At 55.5% G+C, this 16,272-nt stretch overlaps 1 protein-coding gene across 2 annotated transcripts; it reads left to right on the forward strand.

Moving 5' to 3' along the window:
• The first annotated feature begins 190 nt into the window (after positions 1–190).
• Positions 191–15,568, forward strand: CPNE9 (copine family member 9). 2 transcript variants are annotated; one of them, XM_040995135.1, is made up of 21 exons: positions 191–375; positions 719–759; positions 864–910; positions 1,010–1,113; positions 1,248–1,284; positions 1,422–1,424; positions 1,604–1,680; positions 4,520–4,583; positions 4,685–4,788; positions 4,924–5,028; positions 5,939–5,980; positions 6,245–6,320; positions 6,409–6,462; positions 6,853–6,914; positions 7,491–7,537; positions 8,284–8,465; positions 8,693–8,820; positions 13,823–13,925; positions 14,299–14,356; positions 14,692–14,765; positions 15,345–15,568. In XM_040995135.1, exons 1-21 carry the CDS (start codon positions 308–310, stop codon positions 15,522–15,524), a joined length of 1,656 nt encoding a protein of 551 aa, XP_040851069.1. In that variant the 5' UTR covers positions 191–307; the 3' UTR covers positions 15,525–15,568. The 2 variants fall into 2 exon arrangements, with proteins under 2 accessions (XP_040851069.1, XP_040851070.1); XM_040995136.1 differs by lacking the exons at positions 191–375; positions 719–759; positions 864–910; ... (3 more) ...; positions 1,604–1,680; positions 6,409–6,462 and having other exon boundaries at positions 4,263–4,583.
• The last annotated feature ends 704 nt before the right edge of the window (positions 15,569–16,272 follow it).

Genomic DNA, 16,272 nt, shown 5'->3' on the forward strand with positions numbered 1-16,272 from the left:
CGCCCGGCGGGACTCCGGACTTTGAGAGGTGTGGATTGGGGTTGCGGTTGGGTCCGGAAAAGGTTTCCGGCCAGCTCTGGGCTGCTCCAATGAAGTGGGGGCCTCCCGCAGGGCCAGGCGGGGCTGTGCTGCCATCTGGAGCCACTGCCGCTGGTGGCCACAGCCAGGACGCGAGCGGCGGGAGCGCACACAGGGCTGGAGGGAGCGCCACCGCCGCCGCCACCGCACATGGGCCGGCCCCGCGGACGCCGCCGCCCCTAGCCGGTCTCCGGGGCAGCTTCCCACGGCTCCGGCTGCCAGACCAGCCATGTCTCTCGGCGGAGCCTCCGAGCGCAGCGTCCCGGCCACCAAGATTGAAATCACCGTGTCCTGCAGGTGAACGGGCCATGTTGGGGAGGTTCCGGCACGGCACTGCTTCACCCCAGCCGGCTCGGGGCTCAGCTCTGCGCGGGCAGGGGTTGCAACTCTGGGTGGGGAGAGGCCTCGAGGACCGAGAATCGCCGGTGAAGATGGGGGGGGGGGCTGAGGAGGGGCTTCCTGAGCAGCCCCACCCCTCAAAAGCGCTCAGGGCGGGGGGGGGGGTGGGCCCAGGGGAATAAATTAAGGACGACCCCACTCCCGGACACGCCTGCGTCCAGCCTACAGAGTCTGGGTCCCCAGCGTCACCCGTGGGGCGATGAGAAGGGGGGGCTGCAAGGTGTCTCTTGCTTTCCCATAGGAACCTGCTGGACCTCGATACCTTCTCCAAGTCCGACCCCAGTAGGAGACTGCAGCGCAGGGAGGGGGGCCTGGTTCTGGGGGTGGGCAGGGGCAGCAAGGGACGGCACTACCCGACGCCTCCCTACTGCCCCACCTCCCCGCAGTGGCCGTGCTGTACACGCAGAGCCGAGCCAGCCAGGAGTGGCGGGAGGTGAGACCCAAAGCCCCTAGCCGCCATGGCTCGTGCGGGTACCCAAAAACCCCTCACAACACCTAGTGTCCCTTGCTGACCTCCCAACGCCCATCCCAGTTTGGCCGGACTGAGGTGATTGACAACACGCTGAACCCGGACTTCGTGCGCAAATTTGTCCTGGATTATTTCTTCGAAGAGAAGCAGAATCTGCGCTTCGATGTGTGAGGCCCCGCCCTCAGCCCAACCCGCCCCTCCCCCGGCCTGGCCCTGCCCTCCCCACCAACACCACTTCCCCATGTCTGAACCCCACCCCACCCCGCCCCACCTCGACCCCTGACGCCCGCACCCTTCCCAGGTACAATGTGGACTCCAAGACCAACATCTCCAAGCCGGTGAGCGGGTATCGGGTGGGCGAGGCCGGGGAGCGCCCGGATCTCGAGACTCTCCTTGCCCCGTGCCCCAAACCCTGCCTTGCCCACTCCCCTTCCTCACTGCTCCTCTTCCTTCCCTGCGCTGCTGGCACCTGCAGAAGGTAAGGCTTGCAGGGGGTAGAGGAGAGGAAAGGGGTGAGGGCAGGAGGTAGAGACCCCGCCTAGCCACCACACTCAAGCCCAAGCCAGGGGCTGGTTTTGCCCTTACTAGTCAGTCAGTGGTCAGAGAGAACAGCGTCCCTCGAACCTCACTGTCCCCCTCCTATGTGGTCCCGCACAGGACTTCCTGGGACAAGCATTCCTGGCCCTGGGAGAGGTGATCGGAGGCCAGGGCAGCCGTGTGGAGCGACCCCTCACGTGAGCTGGGGGGAAGACTTCCCCATAGACTCCCTCCTCCTCCTACCCCGTGTTGGGCAGCTCTGGGCCAGCTGGGCATCACCTGCACTGTCTGAGGCTTTCCTGGCCAGACCTCCATGGGTGTTGGGCCCCGCAGTTCAGCCCTGCCTCTCTGTCTCTGAGGCTGTCACCCTTGGGTCCACTGAAAGTTTCCCTGGACCAGGTCAGCCCCTCAGGGACTGGCCCTGATGTTCATGGATCTAGTGTGTACTCTGGTGGGGGGTGGGGGTGGAGTGCAGAGCAACTCACCTGGGGAACAGGCCCCCCCCAACACACACACCTGTCAGAAGACACCAGCCAGGTGCCATGGGAGGACAGACAGATCCTGCAGATGCCAGGTGGGTAGAGGTATGTACTTGGGGTGGAGGGGGCCTTCCCGACAGGTAACAGAAGCTGGCATCTGGAGGAGGTGAAGGAGTGGGCTCATGGGAGGAAACTTCCAAGCTTGCTGGTGTGATCACAGAACGGAGAACAGGTTCTGAGAACAGAGAAAGCAGGTGTGACTAAAGGCCCTGGAAGGCCCCGGAGATCCTGGTCAGCACCTTGGAGCTGCTGCTACGAGGGCAGCATCACCTGAGAGGAAAGGCCCTGGAGGGCTTGGGCTGGGACCGTGCCAGCACTGGGTGAGGGACAAGCCTCAGGTGCCGCAGGTGGTGGCAGCAGGGAGCCAGAAGCGGGCCAGTCCTAGATGTGTGCCTCTTGGCATTTTTTAAAATTTATTTGAGAAGCATCAATACCCATCTGCTGGTTAATTGCTCCAATGCCCTCAGTGTGCAGCTGCTGGACCCAGGGTGCCCCCATGGGGCTGACAGCACTGCTGTCTCCTTCCCGCTGGGCCTACACTGGACAGGAATACCAGTATCAGCTGGGGCATTCTCACCTGCAGGGCTGAGCACTTGCCCCAAATTCTGGTTGTGTGTTGTCGATAAAGCCAATAGGTTCCTGACAGATGGGATGTAGGGGTAAAGCAGAGAAGGGTCAAGGGTGGTGGCAAAGTCTGATTGGAGAAAGAGGAAAAAAGATGAGGCTTGAAGGGAGCAGGTCAGTGGCAGGATTTGGTCTGATGAACTTTGTCACATGATAGGTCCCCGATTCCCACGGGCAGGACCTGGTTGGAGTTCCCAGCCCCTGGTTCCAGCCCCAAGTGGTCCTGTCTGCTGTAGGTGTGTAGAAAGAGACCCAGAGGATGGGAGCTCTGTCTCTCTTTCTCTCCCTCTTGAATAAATAGATGCTGTTTTAAAGGAAGGCGAGAGTGGCAAGTTTGCCACATACTGTGAGACTCAGATACAATGAGCTCTGGGAATTGGCTGTTGGGATTAGCACGCGGGTGCTCCCGGAACTCAGCTACGGAACAGCTGAATACATGCAAAGCCGGGTGCCCTGCGCAGGGGTTGGGGTGGGGAGAGAAGGGCAGGCTCTGGTCCAGGGAGAGGAGAGGCAGCTGGCCTGAAGCAGGCAGAAAGGCATGGCAGTGAATTTCAGCCCCAGGAGAAGCAGGCACCACCATGCTGGGTGAGGCATGATCTGGGCTGTGCACTGGCCCACCACGTAGAGATGAGCTCCTACCTCTTCGAGGCTGGGCTCAGTCTGCCCTGTGGCTGTGCTAACTTCTGTGCGTGTTGAGCCGCCTGGTACAGGACAGGTCAGCAAAGCTGGATCTCACGGGGGTTATGCTGCTGTCCACGTGCCATTACGGTGTGCAGCACAGACCCAAGGAAGCCAAGAGGAAAGGATAGGTTGCAAAATTCACAGTGAGCCAGAGCCTGGGTTGGCACTGACCGACCGTGCAGGGTGCGGGATCTATTTGCAAGCCATTATTGATTGGATGAGTCAAAGGCAGGACAAGTGCCTCGTTGTTTTTTGTTATGATTTATTTATTTTTATTGGAAAGACAAATTTACAGAGAGAAGGAGACAGAGAGAAAAAGATCGTTCATCTTCTGGTTTACTCCCCAATTGACTGCAACATTCATAACTGAGCCAACCTGAAGCCAGGAGCCAGGAGCTTCTTCCAGGTCTCCCACACAGGTGCAGGGTCCCAAGGCTTTGGGTCATCCTCGACTACCTTCAAAGGCCATAAACAGGGAACTGGACAGGAACCAGCATCCATATTGGGTGCCAGCATTTGAAGGTTGAGGGTTAGCCAATTGAGGCACTGTGCTAACCCCAATCATGTGGCATCTTGAGCCAAGACTAAGCCCAGGGCTACCCCTTGTTTATATGCACATTAGCAGTGGTGGTCCCTATTGGTCACCTTCTAGCACATGTAAGTGTCCATTCTGGGGTCAGGATAAAGTACAGCTTTTCTTGTCTTTAAAAATGTGTGTGTGTGTGTGTGTGTGTGTGTGTGTGTGTGTGTGTGTGTGTGTGATTGATGTGAAAGCCAGAGTTACAGAGAAAGAGGGAGAGTGAGAGAAAGAAATTTTCATCCCTCCAATGATTCACTCTCCAGATGACTGTAACAGTTGGGACTGGGCCAGACAGGAGCCTAGAATTTTTTCCAGGTCTCCTACACTGGGTAGAGAGATCTAAGTATTTGAACCATCTTCCACTACTCTCCCAGGTGCATTAGCAGGGAACAGGATCTGAAGTAGAGTAGCTAGAACTCAAACTGGTACCCCTATGTGTGCTGGTGTTGAGGTGCTGACTTAACCTGCCATGCCACAGCACTGGCCCTTTTAGTTTTTCAATCATGCTTTTCACAGACATCGGAGACTCATCAGGCATGACTTGACACTCTGGAACCCTCACCCTTGGACTTGCTCTCCCCGCGCTCTCTGAGCAGTGTTTTCTGCTTCCAGGGGTGTGCCAGGAAAGAAGTGTGGAACCATACTGCTGACCGCAGAGGAGCTGAGCAACTGCCGGGTCAGTAGGAACTGTGTGACCAACCAGGAGTGCCTACCCTTGCCTCCTCATGTGAGGGCTGCTGGTTGTGTGGGTCAGCAGCCTGGCCTCTCTGTCCCCAGGACATCGCCACCATGCAGCTCTGTGCAAACAAGCTGGACAAGAAGGACTTCTTTGGGAAATCAGACCCCTTCCTCGTATTCTACAGGAGCAATGAGGATGGCACGTGAGTAGTCACCGTGGGAGGGCTTAGGCTGGGATTCTCCCAGGAGATGGGGTCCTGGGACATTGTCTCTGTGAACTCGGTCCTGCCTGTACCCTCCTCACAGAGGCGGGTCCCAATCCTCTCCCGTGCCTCCAGGTTCACCATCTGCCACAAGACGGAGGTGGTGAAGAACACACTGAATCCTGTGTGGCAGCCATTCAGCATCCCTGTGCGGGCCCTGTGTAATGGCGACTATGACAGGTCTGTTGGCACAAGCTGGGAAAACAGGGAACCCCACCAGGACAGAAGGCTCCTATGCCCCAGGGTGATGGTGGGCACATGATTGTGTTAGGATGAGGCAGGGTTAGGGGAATGAAGGTGACTTGGGGAGAGGCAGGTGAATAGCCAGGTGGATGGATAGATAGAGGAGTTAGTTGATGGATGGGTACCAAGTAGGTGGGTCAGCTGATCCAAAGAACAAATGAGTAGAAGGGAGACAGGTGGGTCAGTGGGAAACGACATTGAAAAATAGATAGGTAGATGAGTAGGTAAACATAACAGACTTTTTACAATACAGTGTTTGGATAGAAAAGTGGACAGGCAGACAGATGCTTACATTAAATCTGCTTGAATGATTGGATGTGTGATTAAGTGATGGACAATAAGATGTACTCATGGGCATGTGGGTCAGCGGTTGGCTAAGTGTGGGACCTAACACTGGCACACAGAATTTGAGCATGGGTACCAAGAACAAGGGCTGTGGACTCATGAGGTCTTTCTGTGCTAACTCCATCACCAGCTGCGGGATCACAGCCAGTTACAGGAGCAAGTATCTCTACTTCCTTGTCCAAAGACAAGAATGACAGTACTTTATCGGGTTATTATACTAAATCTGGACTTGGAACACTGCCTGGAATACAGGAAGGTTCAGCTAGTGGTAGGATAGGAATAGTGGTCCCTAAGCTCACTGATGAGCAGTGGTGCTGGATGGTGGGGTCCACACTGGGCCGGTGAATGAGCAGATGGATCACGGGTGGGCTGAGATATGAGTTGAGAAGAGGACCACTGGGTAGATGGGAAGCTGACCTAGGTATAGTTAAGTGAGGGGTTGGGGAGCTGTCTTGAGGATGTATCCTATACAGCCAGCCTATGTTTATCTCTTGCTTTTCAGAACAGTGAAGATTGATGTGTATGACTGGGACCGGGATGGAAGGTACAACTGGCTCACCCAGACAGCTCCTTCCTATATGCGCTACCCTCCCTGGGTATGTCAGAACAGCCTGGGAGGCCTGGAGGGGCACGACAGATACCAAGGCCTTGGGCTTGGTTCTTCCCTTCAGTCCGGCCCCCTTCTAGCTTCAGGCCTATTGCCCTAAGGAGCTTATGGAATGGGATTCATCCTGTCTCCCAGCCAGTCAGCCCCAGCTTCTGCTTGCCTCCCACCCTCCCTCTGCCCCCATCTCTGGCCCCGTTGCAGCCACGATTTCATCGGTGAGTTCACCACCAGCTACCGGGAGCTGAGCAAGGCCCAGAACCAGTTCACGGTGTACGAGGTGAGAGCCTCAGCTCTGCCCAGGTGGCCTGGGCCCTCCGCCCCAGGACGCTCAGCTTGCAGCCCAGCGGCCGCCTTCCTCCCCTCAGGTGCTCAACCCCCGGAAGAAATGCAAGAAGAAGAAATATGTCAACTCGGGGACTGTGAGTGCTGCCCAGAGCTCTGGCCCTGCCCACGCACCCTGTTCCCTTCTTGTTAACACAACCTAGTGTCCACCTTCTAGGCTGGGGACTTCATTGGGCACAGACCATAGTATGCCCAGAGTGGCCCTATTAAAAATGTTATGTTTTTCTTTTTCTCAACCCAGGATAAATTTTTTGTCTTTTATGAAATAAATGAAAATAACTTTCAGATGCATTTCCCAAGCATTGGGAAAGCCAAAGGTGTTTTTGATGATGTACGGCCTTGGGTCCCTTTCAGAGACTGAGCAGAGTGGGACAGGTTAGGGCCTGGAGTGAGATCACTGCCTTGTCTCTTCTGCCACCTCATTTTCGCTTGCCAAAGTGACAGGGCTGCCTCTCTGTCTCCCACAGGTGACGCTACTCTCCTTCTCTGTGGACTCTGAGTTCACTTTTGTTGATTACATCAAGGGAGGGTGAGTTCTAGGCCCAACCTTGGGGCCAGAGCCCATGTCGGAGCTCAGCTTTGACTTCTAATGAAGGATGAGGGCCCAGTAAGAGCATGGAGGGAACCTCCAAGAAACTGCCACCTCTCCTCTGGGTCTCCTCCTGGCAGCCAACGTTCCTGTTCTCAGCCTCTGCTCCCTCCAGGGAGCTGATTGCCTGGCCAAAGGGCTCTAAAGTTCCCCTCACTGGGGCCCAGGCAGCGTGGGCAACCCCAGGGAGAGAGATGTGCCCAGCAGACTCCAGGAACCATTCAGCTTGGCTGGCTGGAGGCAGGCATACCTGGGAAGGGTACTTTGCTTCTCGTTGTCCTTCAGCGTAAAATGCAGGGTGAGAACAGGGGTTAGGTTAGATCACAGGGAGACACAATTCTGCTGCAGTTGCAATGGCAGCCTGTGGGAGCTTGTGAGGCTGCCCCACCCCAAAGCCATCTGATTCCGAATCTGCAGTTGAACATGAACCAGCCAGGCTATCCACTCACATACTGGGTGAGCTCTGGCCAAGCCGGGGTCAGCCCCTCACTCCTCCACCCTCCGTTTCCCCAACAGGACGCAGCTGAACTTTACAGTAGCCATTGACTTCACAGCTTCCAACGGTAAGGTGACATGGCTTGCTGGTGTTGGGGGCAGGAGTTTCTGAGGGAATTACTAGGCACTGGCCTTTGTTCTACTCTTCATCGCCCCCCTAAGGTTGCAAGGTCCCTCCCCCAAGAAGCCTGGGCTTCCAGAAAGCCAAGGCAGGTTAGAACGGGTGGGAGTGTGGGAGGAACCTTGGGCTACCAGGGCGGACAGAGGGGGAAGGAAGATACACAGTTAGATGTCCAAGTGGGCTGAAGTGATGGCTCGACTGTAAGATGAGAGGAAATAGGAGTGCAACAAGATCTGGGTAGGTGAGTAATGTAACTGAATGGAGGGGAGGATAGATGACCAAAGATGGTGGGTCGCTGGAGTGGGTCGCAGTCAGCACAAGAGGCCGGACAAGTAGATATATAAATGGATACAGGGCTAGACAAGTAGACAGATCTTTATATTGGGAAAGTAATGTTTAATTAGGGGAGGGGTAAGTGAATATGAGATTAGACAGCTGGGAATGGCTGAGGAGATGAATAAAATTGTGTGGCTGTATGACTCATTGGGAGAGAAATGGCAGGTAGACGGGTGGACAGATGATGTGTGGCTGTGCAGCAGAAAGCAGGGGAAGATGGATGCAGACAGCATAGGTTGACTGAAAGGTAGATGGACAGCCAGGTGGATGGATACAATCAAGGCTGGCTGAGTGGAGAGGTGGGTCAATGGACAGATAACCTGAGTGACCCCAGGTGGGGCTCCTGTGTCCCTCCAGGGAACCCCCTGCAGCCCACCTCCCTGCACTACATGAGTCCCTACCAGCTCAGTGCCTACGCTATGGCCCTCAAGGCAGTGGGCGAGATCATCCAGGACTACGACAGCGACAAGCTCTTCCCAGCCTACGGCTTTGGGGCCAAGCTGCCTCCTGAGGGCCGGATCTCCCACCAGTTTCCCCTGGTATGGTAGGCACAGGCCAGAGCTGCACCCCGTGCCAGGGCGGCTGGTCCACACAAGTGGCCAGTTTCTTGGAAGGGTGAGGGACTGTGGAGGAATAGGAAGCTGAGAGCATTGGCAGAGTGGGGACGGGGCAGGGTAGGGGTAAGGGCTGGCTTTGGAGGGAGCATGAAAGGGAGCGATGAAAAGCAGGCTGGGCAGGGACCAGCCCCCTGGGCGTTCTTTCACAGAACAACAATGATGAGGACCCCAACTGTGCGGGCATCGAGGGCGTGCTGGAGAGCTACTTCCAGAGCCTGCGGACTGTGCAGCTGTATGGGCCCACCTACTTTGCTCCTGTCATCAACCAGGTGGCCAGGTGAGGGGCTTGGGCAGGCTGCAGACCAGGGACTGGCTCCTTGAGCATAGTCAGGACTGCTGTTGGGTGAACTTGGGAGGAAGGGGACGGTTTGGTGTACAAAGCAGTGACCTGGTACCTCACGGGGGGCTAGGCGGAGCTCCAATCGGCAGCCCCACCCCAGCGCCTTGGAAATGAAGCCCAGGCCTGTGTTTGGGTCTTGGGTACAGTGGTGAAGGCCTGAGCTTTGGTGTTGGGAACTGGGTGTGGTCCTGGTTGCAGCGCTCAGCCCATTTCAGCTTCTGATTCAACTTCCAGTGGTGATGAATTTACAGGTGGCAGAGGGGGGTGGATCTTCCACCCACTGCTCCACCACCCAGATGCCTGTGACAACCTGGACTTGGCTAGTACAGAGCCAGCAACCCCATCAGGGACTCCCATGTGGGCCATGGGGACCCAGTACCTCAGCTAACACCTGCTGCCTCATGCACATCCACAGGAAGCTGGGTCAGAAGCAGAGGTGGAACTTGACCCCAAGTGGTGGCTTCATATACTGTGCTATAATCCCCACCCTGTGAGAGGAATCAAAGTCCCACCTAGCAACACCAGCATCCCACATGCAAGTGCCAGTTCATGCCTTAGCTGTTCCACTTCTGACCCAGCTTCCTGCTAAAGCACTGGGAAGGCAATGGAAGATGTCCAGGTGCTGGGGCCCCCACCAGCCATGTGGGAGACCCAAATGGAGTTCCTGGGTTCAGCCTGGCCCAGACCTGGCTATTGCAGACATTTGGAAAGAGAACCAGCACATGGAAAATTCTCTCTACCCTTTCTCTCCCTCTCTGTCACCGTGCCTTTCAAATATATAAGCAAATAAATAAATCTTTAAAATAAACGAAACAGTGTCTGGCCCACAGTAGGTACTCAATGGTTTACCTACTAGAAGAACAATAGAATAATCTTCCAGGTTTTTCAGAGTACAGATATACAAAAGAATATCCAGGTCATATATCAAATGGCTTTGAAAGCCAAAGAGTTTTTAAAATAAAATGATAGTACGAAAATCAAGTTACTTCATCAAATATAAGTGGGGTAAAATTTGCTTGAACTTAGGAGAGACAAATAATTTCTGGATAGAAATCTTGAGTAAACCCCACTGTACACTGCGCAGAAATGAGTAGTGCATGAGGATTTAGGAGGATTACCTGTCCGCAAACTTCCTTCTCCCACAGGGAGGAGTTGCTTGTTTTCTAGTCCAGAATGAGGATGATAGTTCTTAATCATGAAAGTGGCATACACTGCTGCAAGAAATCTTTAAGATGAAGAAATCAGATGAGGACCCGCTCTGAATTCTGGGAAGGCAGACATACAAGAACATGTAAGGGTTAGGGTTGGGGGCAGGTGCTGTGGATGGTTAGGACATCGCTGAAGGGGATGGGTGTGTTAACACAGGCATTCGAGCTCCCCTTTGGAGCCGGTGTCTCATGTCGGGGTGCCTGGTTCTGATTCAGCATCCTGCTGATATGCCCAGGAGGCAGCAGAGGATGACCCAAGCTTTTGGGTCCCTGCCATTCTCATGAGAGCCCCAGATGGGGCTCCTGGCTGCTGCCCGGACCAGCCCTTTCACTCCTCACAGCTGAGGAGTGAACTGGCAGATGGAAGAGCTCTCTTTCTCTCCCCCTACACTCTGCCTTTCATATAATTGTAAACATATATTTAAATCAGAGTGCTTGAGTACAGTCCCAGCCTCCTGTCAGCAGCAGTGATGTCATGAACACCCTTGTAGGGGAGCTGGGTTGATTTCTCCTCCTAGTCCAAGTTGTTGTAGACACTAAGGAGTGACCAGCAGAGAGGTTTCTCTGTCTCTCTGTTTCTTTGCCACTCAAATAAAGAAAAATTTAAGTTCATGGGAAATGCATACTTCAAGAAAGTTCTGCATTGATTTCTAACTTTTTTTTGCACCAAAATAAACTTTTTAAATTCCAATTTCTATGAGCTTTCTAAAGCAGCTTCGTGTAAGTGACACATTACCTAGTGATGGGCACAGTGACATTAGTCTCTCACAGGAGATGAGATGGAGCAGCTGCAGCTGGTGGGGCACGGCACAACTTACTCTGTGGTCAGCATTCCCATTGTCATTTGTATCACAGAGGCAAAGATAGACAGAAAACTCCCATGATCTGCTGGTCCCCTCCTCTAAATGTCCACAATGGCCAGGCCTGGACCAGGGGAGTCCAGGAGCCCAGCGCTGGCAGGGACCTTGCTGCTTGGGCATCACCCGCTAACCTCCCATGGTGTACACGGTGGGAAGCTGGAGTCACAGCAGGAGCTGGGGGAACACAGACTCAGGTCCCGCAGGACGAGATGTGGGCACACCACAGGGTGTCATAAGCACTTTGCCAAATGCCTGCCCAGGCTGCTTGGGAAGTAACATACAGAGCATGCCAGAGCAACCTTGGGGCTGTTCACCGTCAAGTGCAACACCATACGGTCGGTCGTAGTCTGTACTTCCATGGGTCTTGTGGCATGGGGCATATGGAGAGCTGTTGGACCCTGGAGTCACAGAGTGGCAGTGGTTTGTGAGGTTCAAAGCTCGCAGGACCACTGCACCATGTCTGCAGTCCACCACGGACTGAGAAACACCAGAACACAGCTTGTGGCCAGGGTTCTTCCCATCAGTAAGTGCAGGTGAGTTATGCAAAGCATCCCACCAGCCCATTGATTTTTTTTCTCACTAATACGAGTGTTGGAGCCTGAATGTAGTTTTTGATATTATGAAGCATACAAAAAGTGTTATCTTGCTTGGACTGCAGCACCTATTCATGGATTTGTTCATTTGATTCAGTGTTCAGTGGAGCTAAGACACCTGTTCCATCCCCAGCTGTGTGGCTGACTGGTCAGTAGGTTTGAGCTCTCTGTTCTTGTCCCTCACTTGTCATGTGAGCGTCCTAACAGCCTTGTGGGGACAAGAACAGCAAGCACTTGGCCGAGTGTCCACCCACCACCTGCCCAGGGCCCTGTGAGCGTTGCTCTCCCTGTTCCTGTTATTACCGCAGCAGCTATTCAGGGGGCATCTGCTGTGGGCCCAGTTCTCTGCCAGGCACAGGAGAGCCACATAGGAACTACTTTGAGTCTTTGCCCTTGGGAGCTGCTGGCCTGATGGAGCGACAGAAGTATAAATAAACCATTACCTGCTGTGGCAGAGGCTGGCGGTGGCGCCCCCTGGAGGGAATCAGAGGCACAGCCCAGAAGAGCCAGGTTACGAATGTCTTTGAAGTCTTCCTTATTTCCTTTTTATAACTCATCTTTAAAATTCACTTGAAATTTGTGTTTTATATCTTGCTCATATTGCATCTCTGTAAACTGCCTCAGTGCTTTTGGGCCTCCAGTTCGTGGGTAGGACAGGTGTGCCCTGTGACCTTGAGCGCCCTCTGCACACACGCCAGCCAGTGCCCACGTGGAGGGGCTGTGTCCTAGGCATAGAGGGAGAGGAGGGGAGGGCACAGGTGGAGCTGGAGGGTGAGTAAGACAGAGGAGCAGAGCAGGACTGAGGGGAGGCCCCTGAGGAACACAGGGGTAGAACGGGGCAGATGTCCGCTGGTAGGTGTGTGCAGAGGCAAACCAGGGCTGTGGGAGAGTGTGAGGGCCTGGAGCACTAGCTGTGGCCATACTCTCTGCTCACAACCTTGCTGCTTGGCTCCCGTGCTGGGAGTGGAGGTTACTGCTGATTCAGACTTGGATATTGGGGGTACACCTAAGGTGCCAGCAAACATAGCCCTCAGCTTCCCCACTAGGCACCTGCCCCTAGGCCAGACCGCCTGGGCCCGTGTGATGCCTGTAGGTGACCCCAGCTGTCACACCCTGCATGCCAGGGGCTCTTGTCCACAGGACTTCTGCTGTGACTTGTGGTTTGCAGCCACCATTGTTTCTCTGGAGCATGTCACCTGTACCTATCCACCACCCGCCCTGCTCCCCACTCTCCTGGCGAGCTCCACATCTGCTGCCCATGGCCTCAGGGCCCAAGCCTTGGTGCCTTCCAATGCCATAAGCACTTGTCTCCCCTGGACCATGCCAGCCCCCTGCTGCTGAGCTATGCTGGACACACAGCAGGGGTGCTATGACTGAGACTAGTGTGTGACAGGGCAACACACTGGCCAGGCCCGGGCCTAAGTTATCCACACTCACCTGCCTCCCCTGTAGCTGCATGTGGATATTCAGCAAGAAACGGAATTCTTTGATTCACATACACACACATATATATGTATGTGTGTATATGATCTACATATTTATTTGAAAGGGATAATGACAGAAAGAAGAAAAGAGACAGAGTCTTCCCTCTGCTGGATCACTCCCCACATGACTACAGCAGGACTGGGCCAGGCTGAAGCCAGTAGCCTGGAACTCCTTCTGGGGCTCCTGTGTCAGTTGTCTTAGTGGGGACCTGTGGCCTGTGGCAGGCAGTGGGGAGAAGGGAGAGAGGTCTTGGTGTGGGGAGGGGGAGCCCTGGGCCCTTGCCCTTCTACTCCTGCCCACTGCAGTCTATCAGACCTCTGTCCCCCACTTTCTGACCAGCATACCTGGAGAACTACCTTCAGTCCCTTGCCAGGGCCTCTGTACATGCTGCTCTCGCTGCCTTGTGTGGCCCCCACTGCATTCTCTTGGCCTCACCTAGCTCCTTAAAGGACCCCCTTACTGAGCCCCCAGCCTGGGGACGCCTTCAGAGCTCTGTCCTGCCACCTCAGCACTCTGCATGTGAGGATTTTACACATCTTGGTGTGATGCTCGAATCAGCATGTCTCCCTCCTTATGGCTGAGATGGATTTGCTTTTTCTCCCTGTGTGGGTCTAGAGCCCCCCACAGGAAGGGCTGAGGGGAGGTGAGCAGCCGGGTCTGCGGACGAGGCATGGGCTGCACCAGGCCCAGCTCTTGCCCTCTGCTCAGACGCTGGCTGTGGGAGCCTCAGGGTGGTATGCTGCCGCGGCAACTCTACATTAGAGCTGCATTCTGACCTTGACCCCTCACCCAGGGCTGCGGCCAAGATTTCAGATGGTTCTCAGTACTACGTTCTGCTCATCATCACAGACGGAGTCATCTCGGACATGACGCAGACCAAGGAGGCCATTGTCAGCGTGAGTCGGAGGCGGAGGGCTTGGTCGAGCGGAGGGACTTTGGGGGGCTGAACTGTGACCTTGCTTGGGAGCCATAAGTGTGACCCTGCATTTTGCTGGATACTGGCAGAAAAGCCGAGACTCCTGGTCCAGAGACTGTGATTCCCAGCAAAAGCAGGAGCTGGGGTGGCGGCATTTGCTAGGCTCTTCCAAGTCCAGTCCCCACAGGACAATGGGGGTACCGCAGCAAAGGACCCCTTTTCTACCAGTCAGGAAGCTGGCCTGTCCTCGGTTCTGGCTGAGAGATCTTATGTTAGCCAGGACAGCCCACCTGCCCACAGCCGCTGGGGGATCACCTTTTTCACTCCAGCTGTTCTCCCCTCTCTTCCCACAGGCCTCCTCACTGCCCATGTCCATTATTATTGTTGGTGTGGGACCAGCCATGTTTGAGGGTGAGTGAGAGTGTAGCAGGAGGGACGAGGGTTTGTGAGTAGGACTGAGAACCGGGAAGAGAGGGAGGGGAACTGTGGAATACTCTGATGCACCTCATGGAAGATGGGTGGGGAAGCTGGCAGCATCACAGAACGCCCTCCCCCAAACACCTCATTTCCCACCAGTACAAGCACAGATGGGAGAAGAGAAGGTGAGGAAGGCACGGTTCTACGGCTCTGTGTCAGTGTTTAGTATTGGTAGGGCTTCGACACAGCCGTGAGCATTCCCAGCGAAGACAGCAGGGAAGAGCTAAGAAGACTGAGGGTGGCAGGGCTGAGCAAGGTCATCTTTGCAGCCATGGAAGAGTTGGACGGCGACGACGTGCGTGTGTCCTCCAGGGGGCGCTACGCCGAGCGGGACATCGTTCAGGTAGACCTGGCATGGGGCAGGGCACAGGAGATGCCTGGGTGGGTGGGAGCCGCAGTCCCTCCTGCCCAGCACTCTTGTGCTGTCTGGAGGACCCAAGGACCCCCTAGTGGAGGCAGCAGCTCCAGGAGGAGCTTGATCTTGCACAGGGGTCAGGGAAAGCCTGTGGGTAGTGGGGTCACACGCAGGGCACCCTGGGCTTGCTGGCTATAGGAAAGGATGAGGGTCTTGTCCCAGACCTGGAGTGCTCCTGCGGGACCTGCCATGGGAGTCTCCCTGGGTGGGCAGCAGAAGACCCCTTAGTGAGGCCTCCCTGGGGCCCGGATGGAAGCAGATGCTGCACAACAAGGCGGTGTTGGGAGCTGGGATCCTCAAGGATGAGTTGTGTTGGGGGAGCAGCTGGGTGGGAAGGGGGCAGCTAGCAGGAAACCCTGGTGCTGAGCTCCAACAGGCTAGTCTGCGTGAAGTCTCAGGGACTGGTGTGCAGTTTGGGATCTTAGGGTGGACAGCAGCAGGTGTGCAAGTCTGAAAGTCAAATAGAAAGTGAAAAGGGGCCACGCCTGCTTGTCCGCACCCGCCCAGTTCGTGCCGTTCCGAGACTATGTGGACCGGTCAGGAAACCAGGTGCTGAGCATGGCCCGACTGGCCAAGGACGTGCTGGCTGAGATCCCGGAGCAGCTGCTGTCCTACATGCGCACCAGGGACATCCAGCCCCGGCCCCCACCGCCCACCAGCCCCGGCCCGGCTCCGAAGCAGCCCTGAGCCTATGGTCAGCTTGCCAGCCCCGGCCTTACCCCGGGGCAGCCCTGAGCGGTCTGCACACCCTGCGCCCGCAGTTAGCTCGCCCACACGTCTCTTTGTTTCTGTTGCAAGCCAAGGGCCGCTCCGACCCCACCCCCACCCCCTGCGCGCTGCTGCCGCCGCCTGCCGACCTTCGGGTCACCAATAAAGCTCTTCTGAGTCCAGCAGTGTCTGCTGGGGCTGTGGCAGAAAGTGGGGGATCTGGTACTCGGCTCTGAGCCCACGCGCGTGAGGAGGCCGCTACAGGGTCCTCAGAGGGCTCACCTGCCGGCCATTGCGTGTAACTCTGAGACCCACTCATTCTTAGTTCTTTTTTTACCTTTATTAGAAAGGCATATTTACAGAAAGATCTCCCATCCAAATGGCTGTAACAACCAGAGCTGAGCTGATCAAAAGCCAGGAGCATCCTCAAGGTCTCCCACAAGATGCAGGGGCTTGTGGACTGGGGCCATCGTCCACTGCTTTCCCAGGCCACAAGCGGGCATCGGGTGGAAAGTGAAACAGCTGGCACTTGTAGGATGCTGGCGCTTGCATTTGGAGGATTAGTCAGTTGTGCGTGCCATCTGCTTGGAGTTCTTAGGAACTCGATTTTTCTTGGAGCAGTCACCAGACATGGATAGGTGATGGACAGCCATCATCTCACGAATCCTCAGGTTGACCGTGTGAAACTAGCCTTCCACTTTGTCCCCATTGTACACATGACAGGCGC

The sequence above is a fragment of the Ochotona curzoniae genome, unplaced genomic scaffold (genome assembly GCF_017591425.1).
Source record: "Ochotona curzoniae isolate NIBS_2020 unplaced genomic scaffold, NIBS_Ocur_1.0 contig_908, whole genome shotgun sequence".
Taxonomy (NCBI): domain Eukaryota; kingdom Metazoa; phylum Chordata; class Mammalia; order Lagomorpha; family Ochotonidae; genus Ochotona; species Ochotona curzoniae.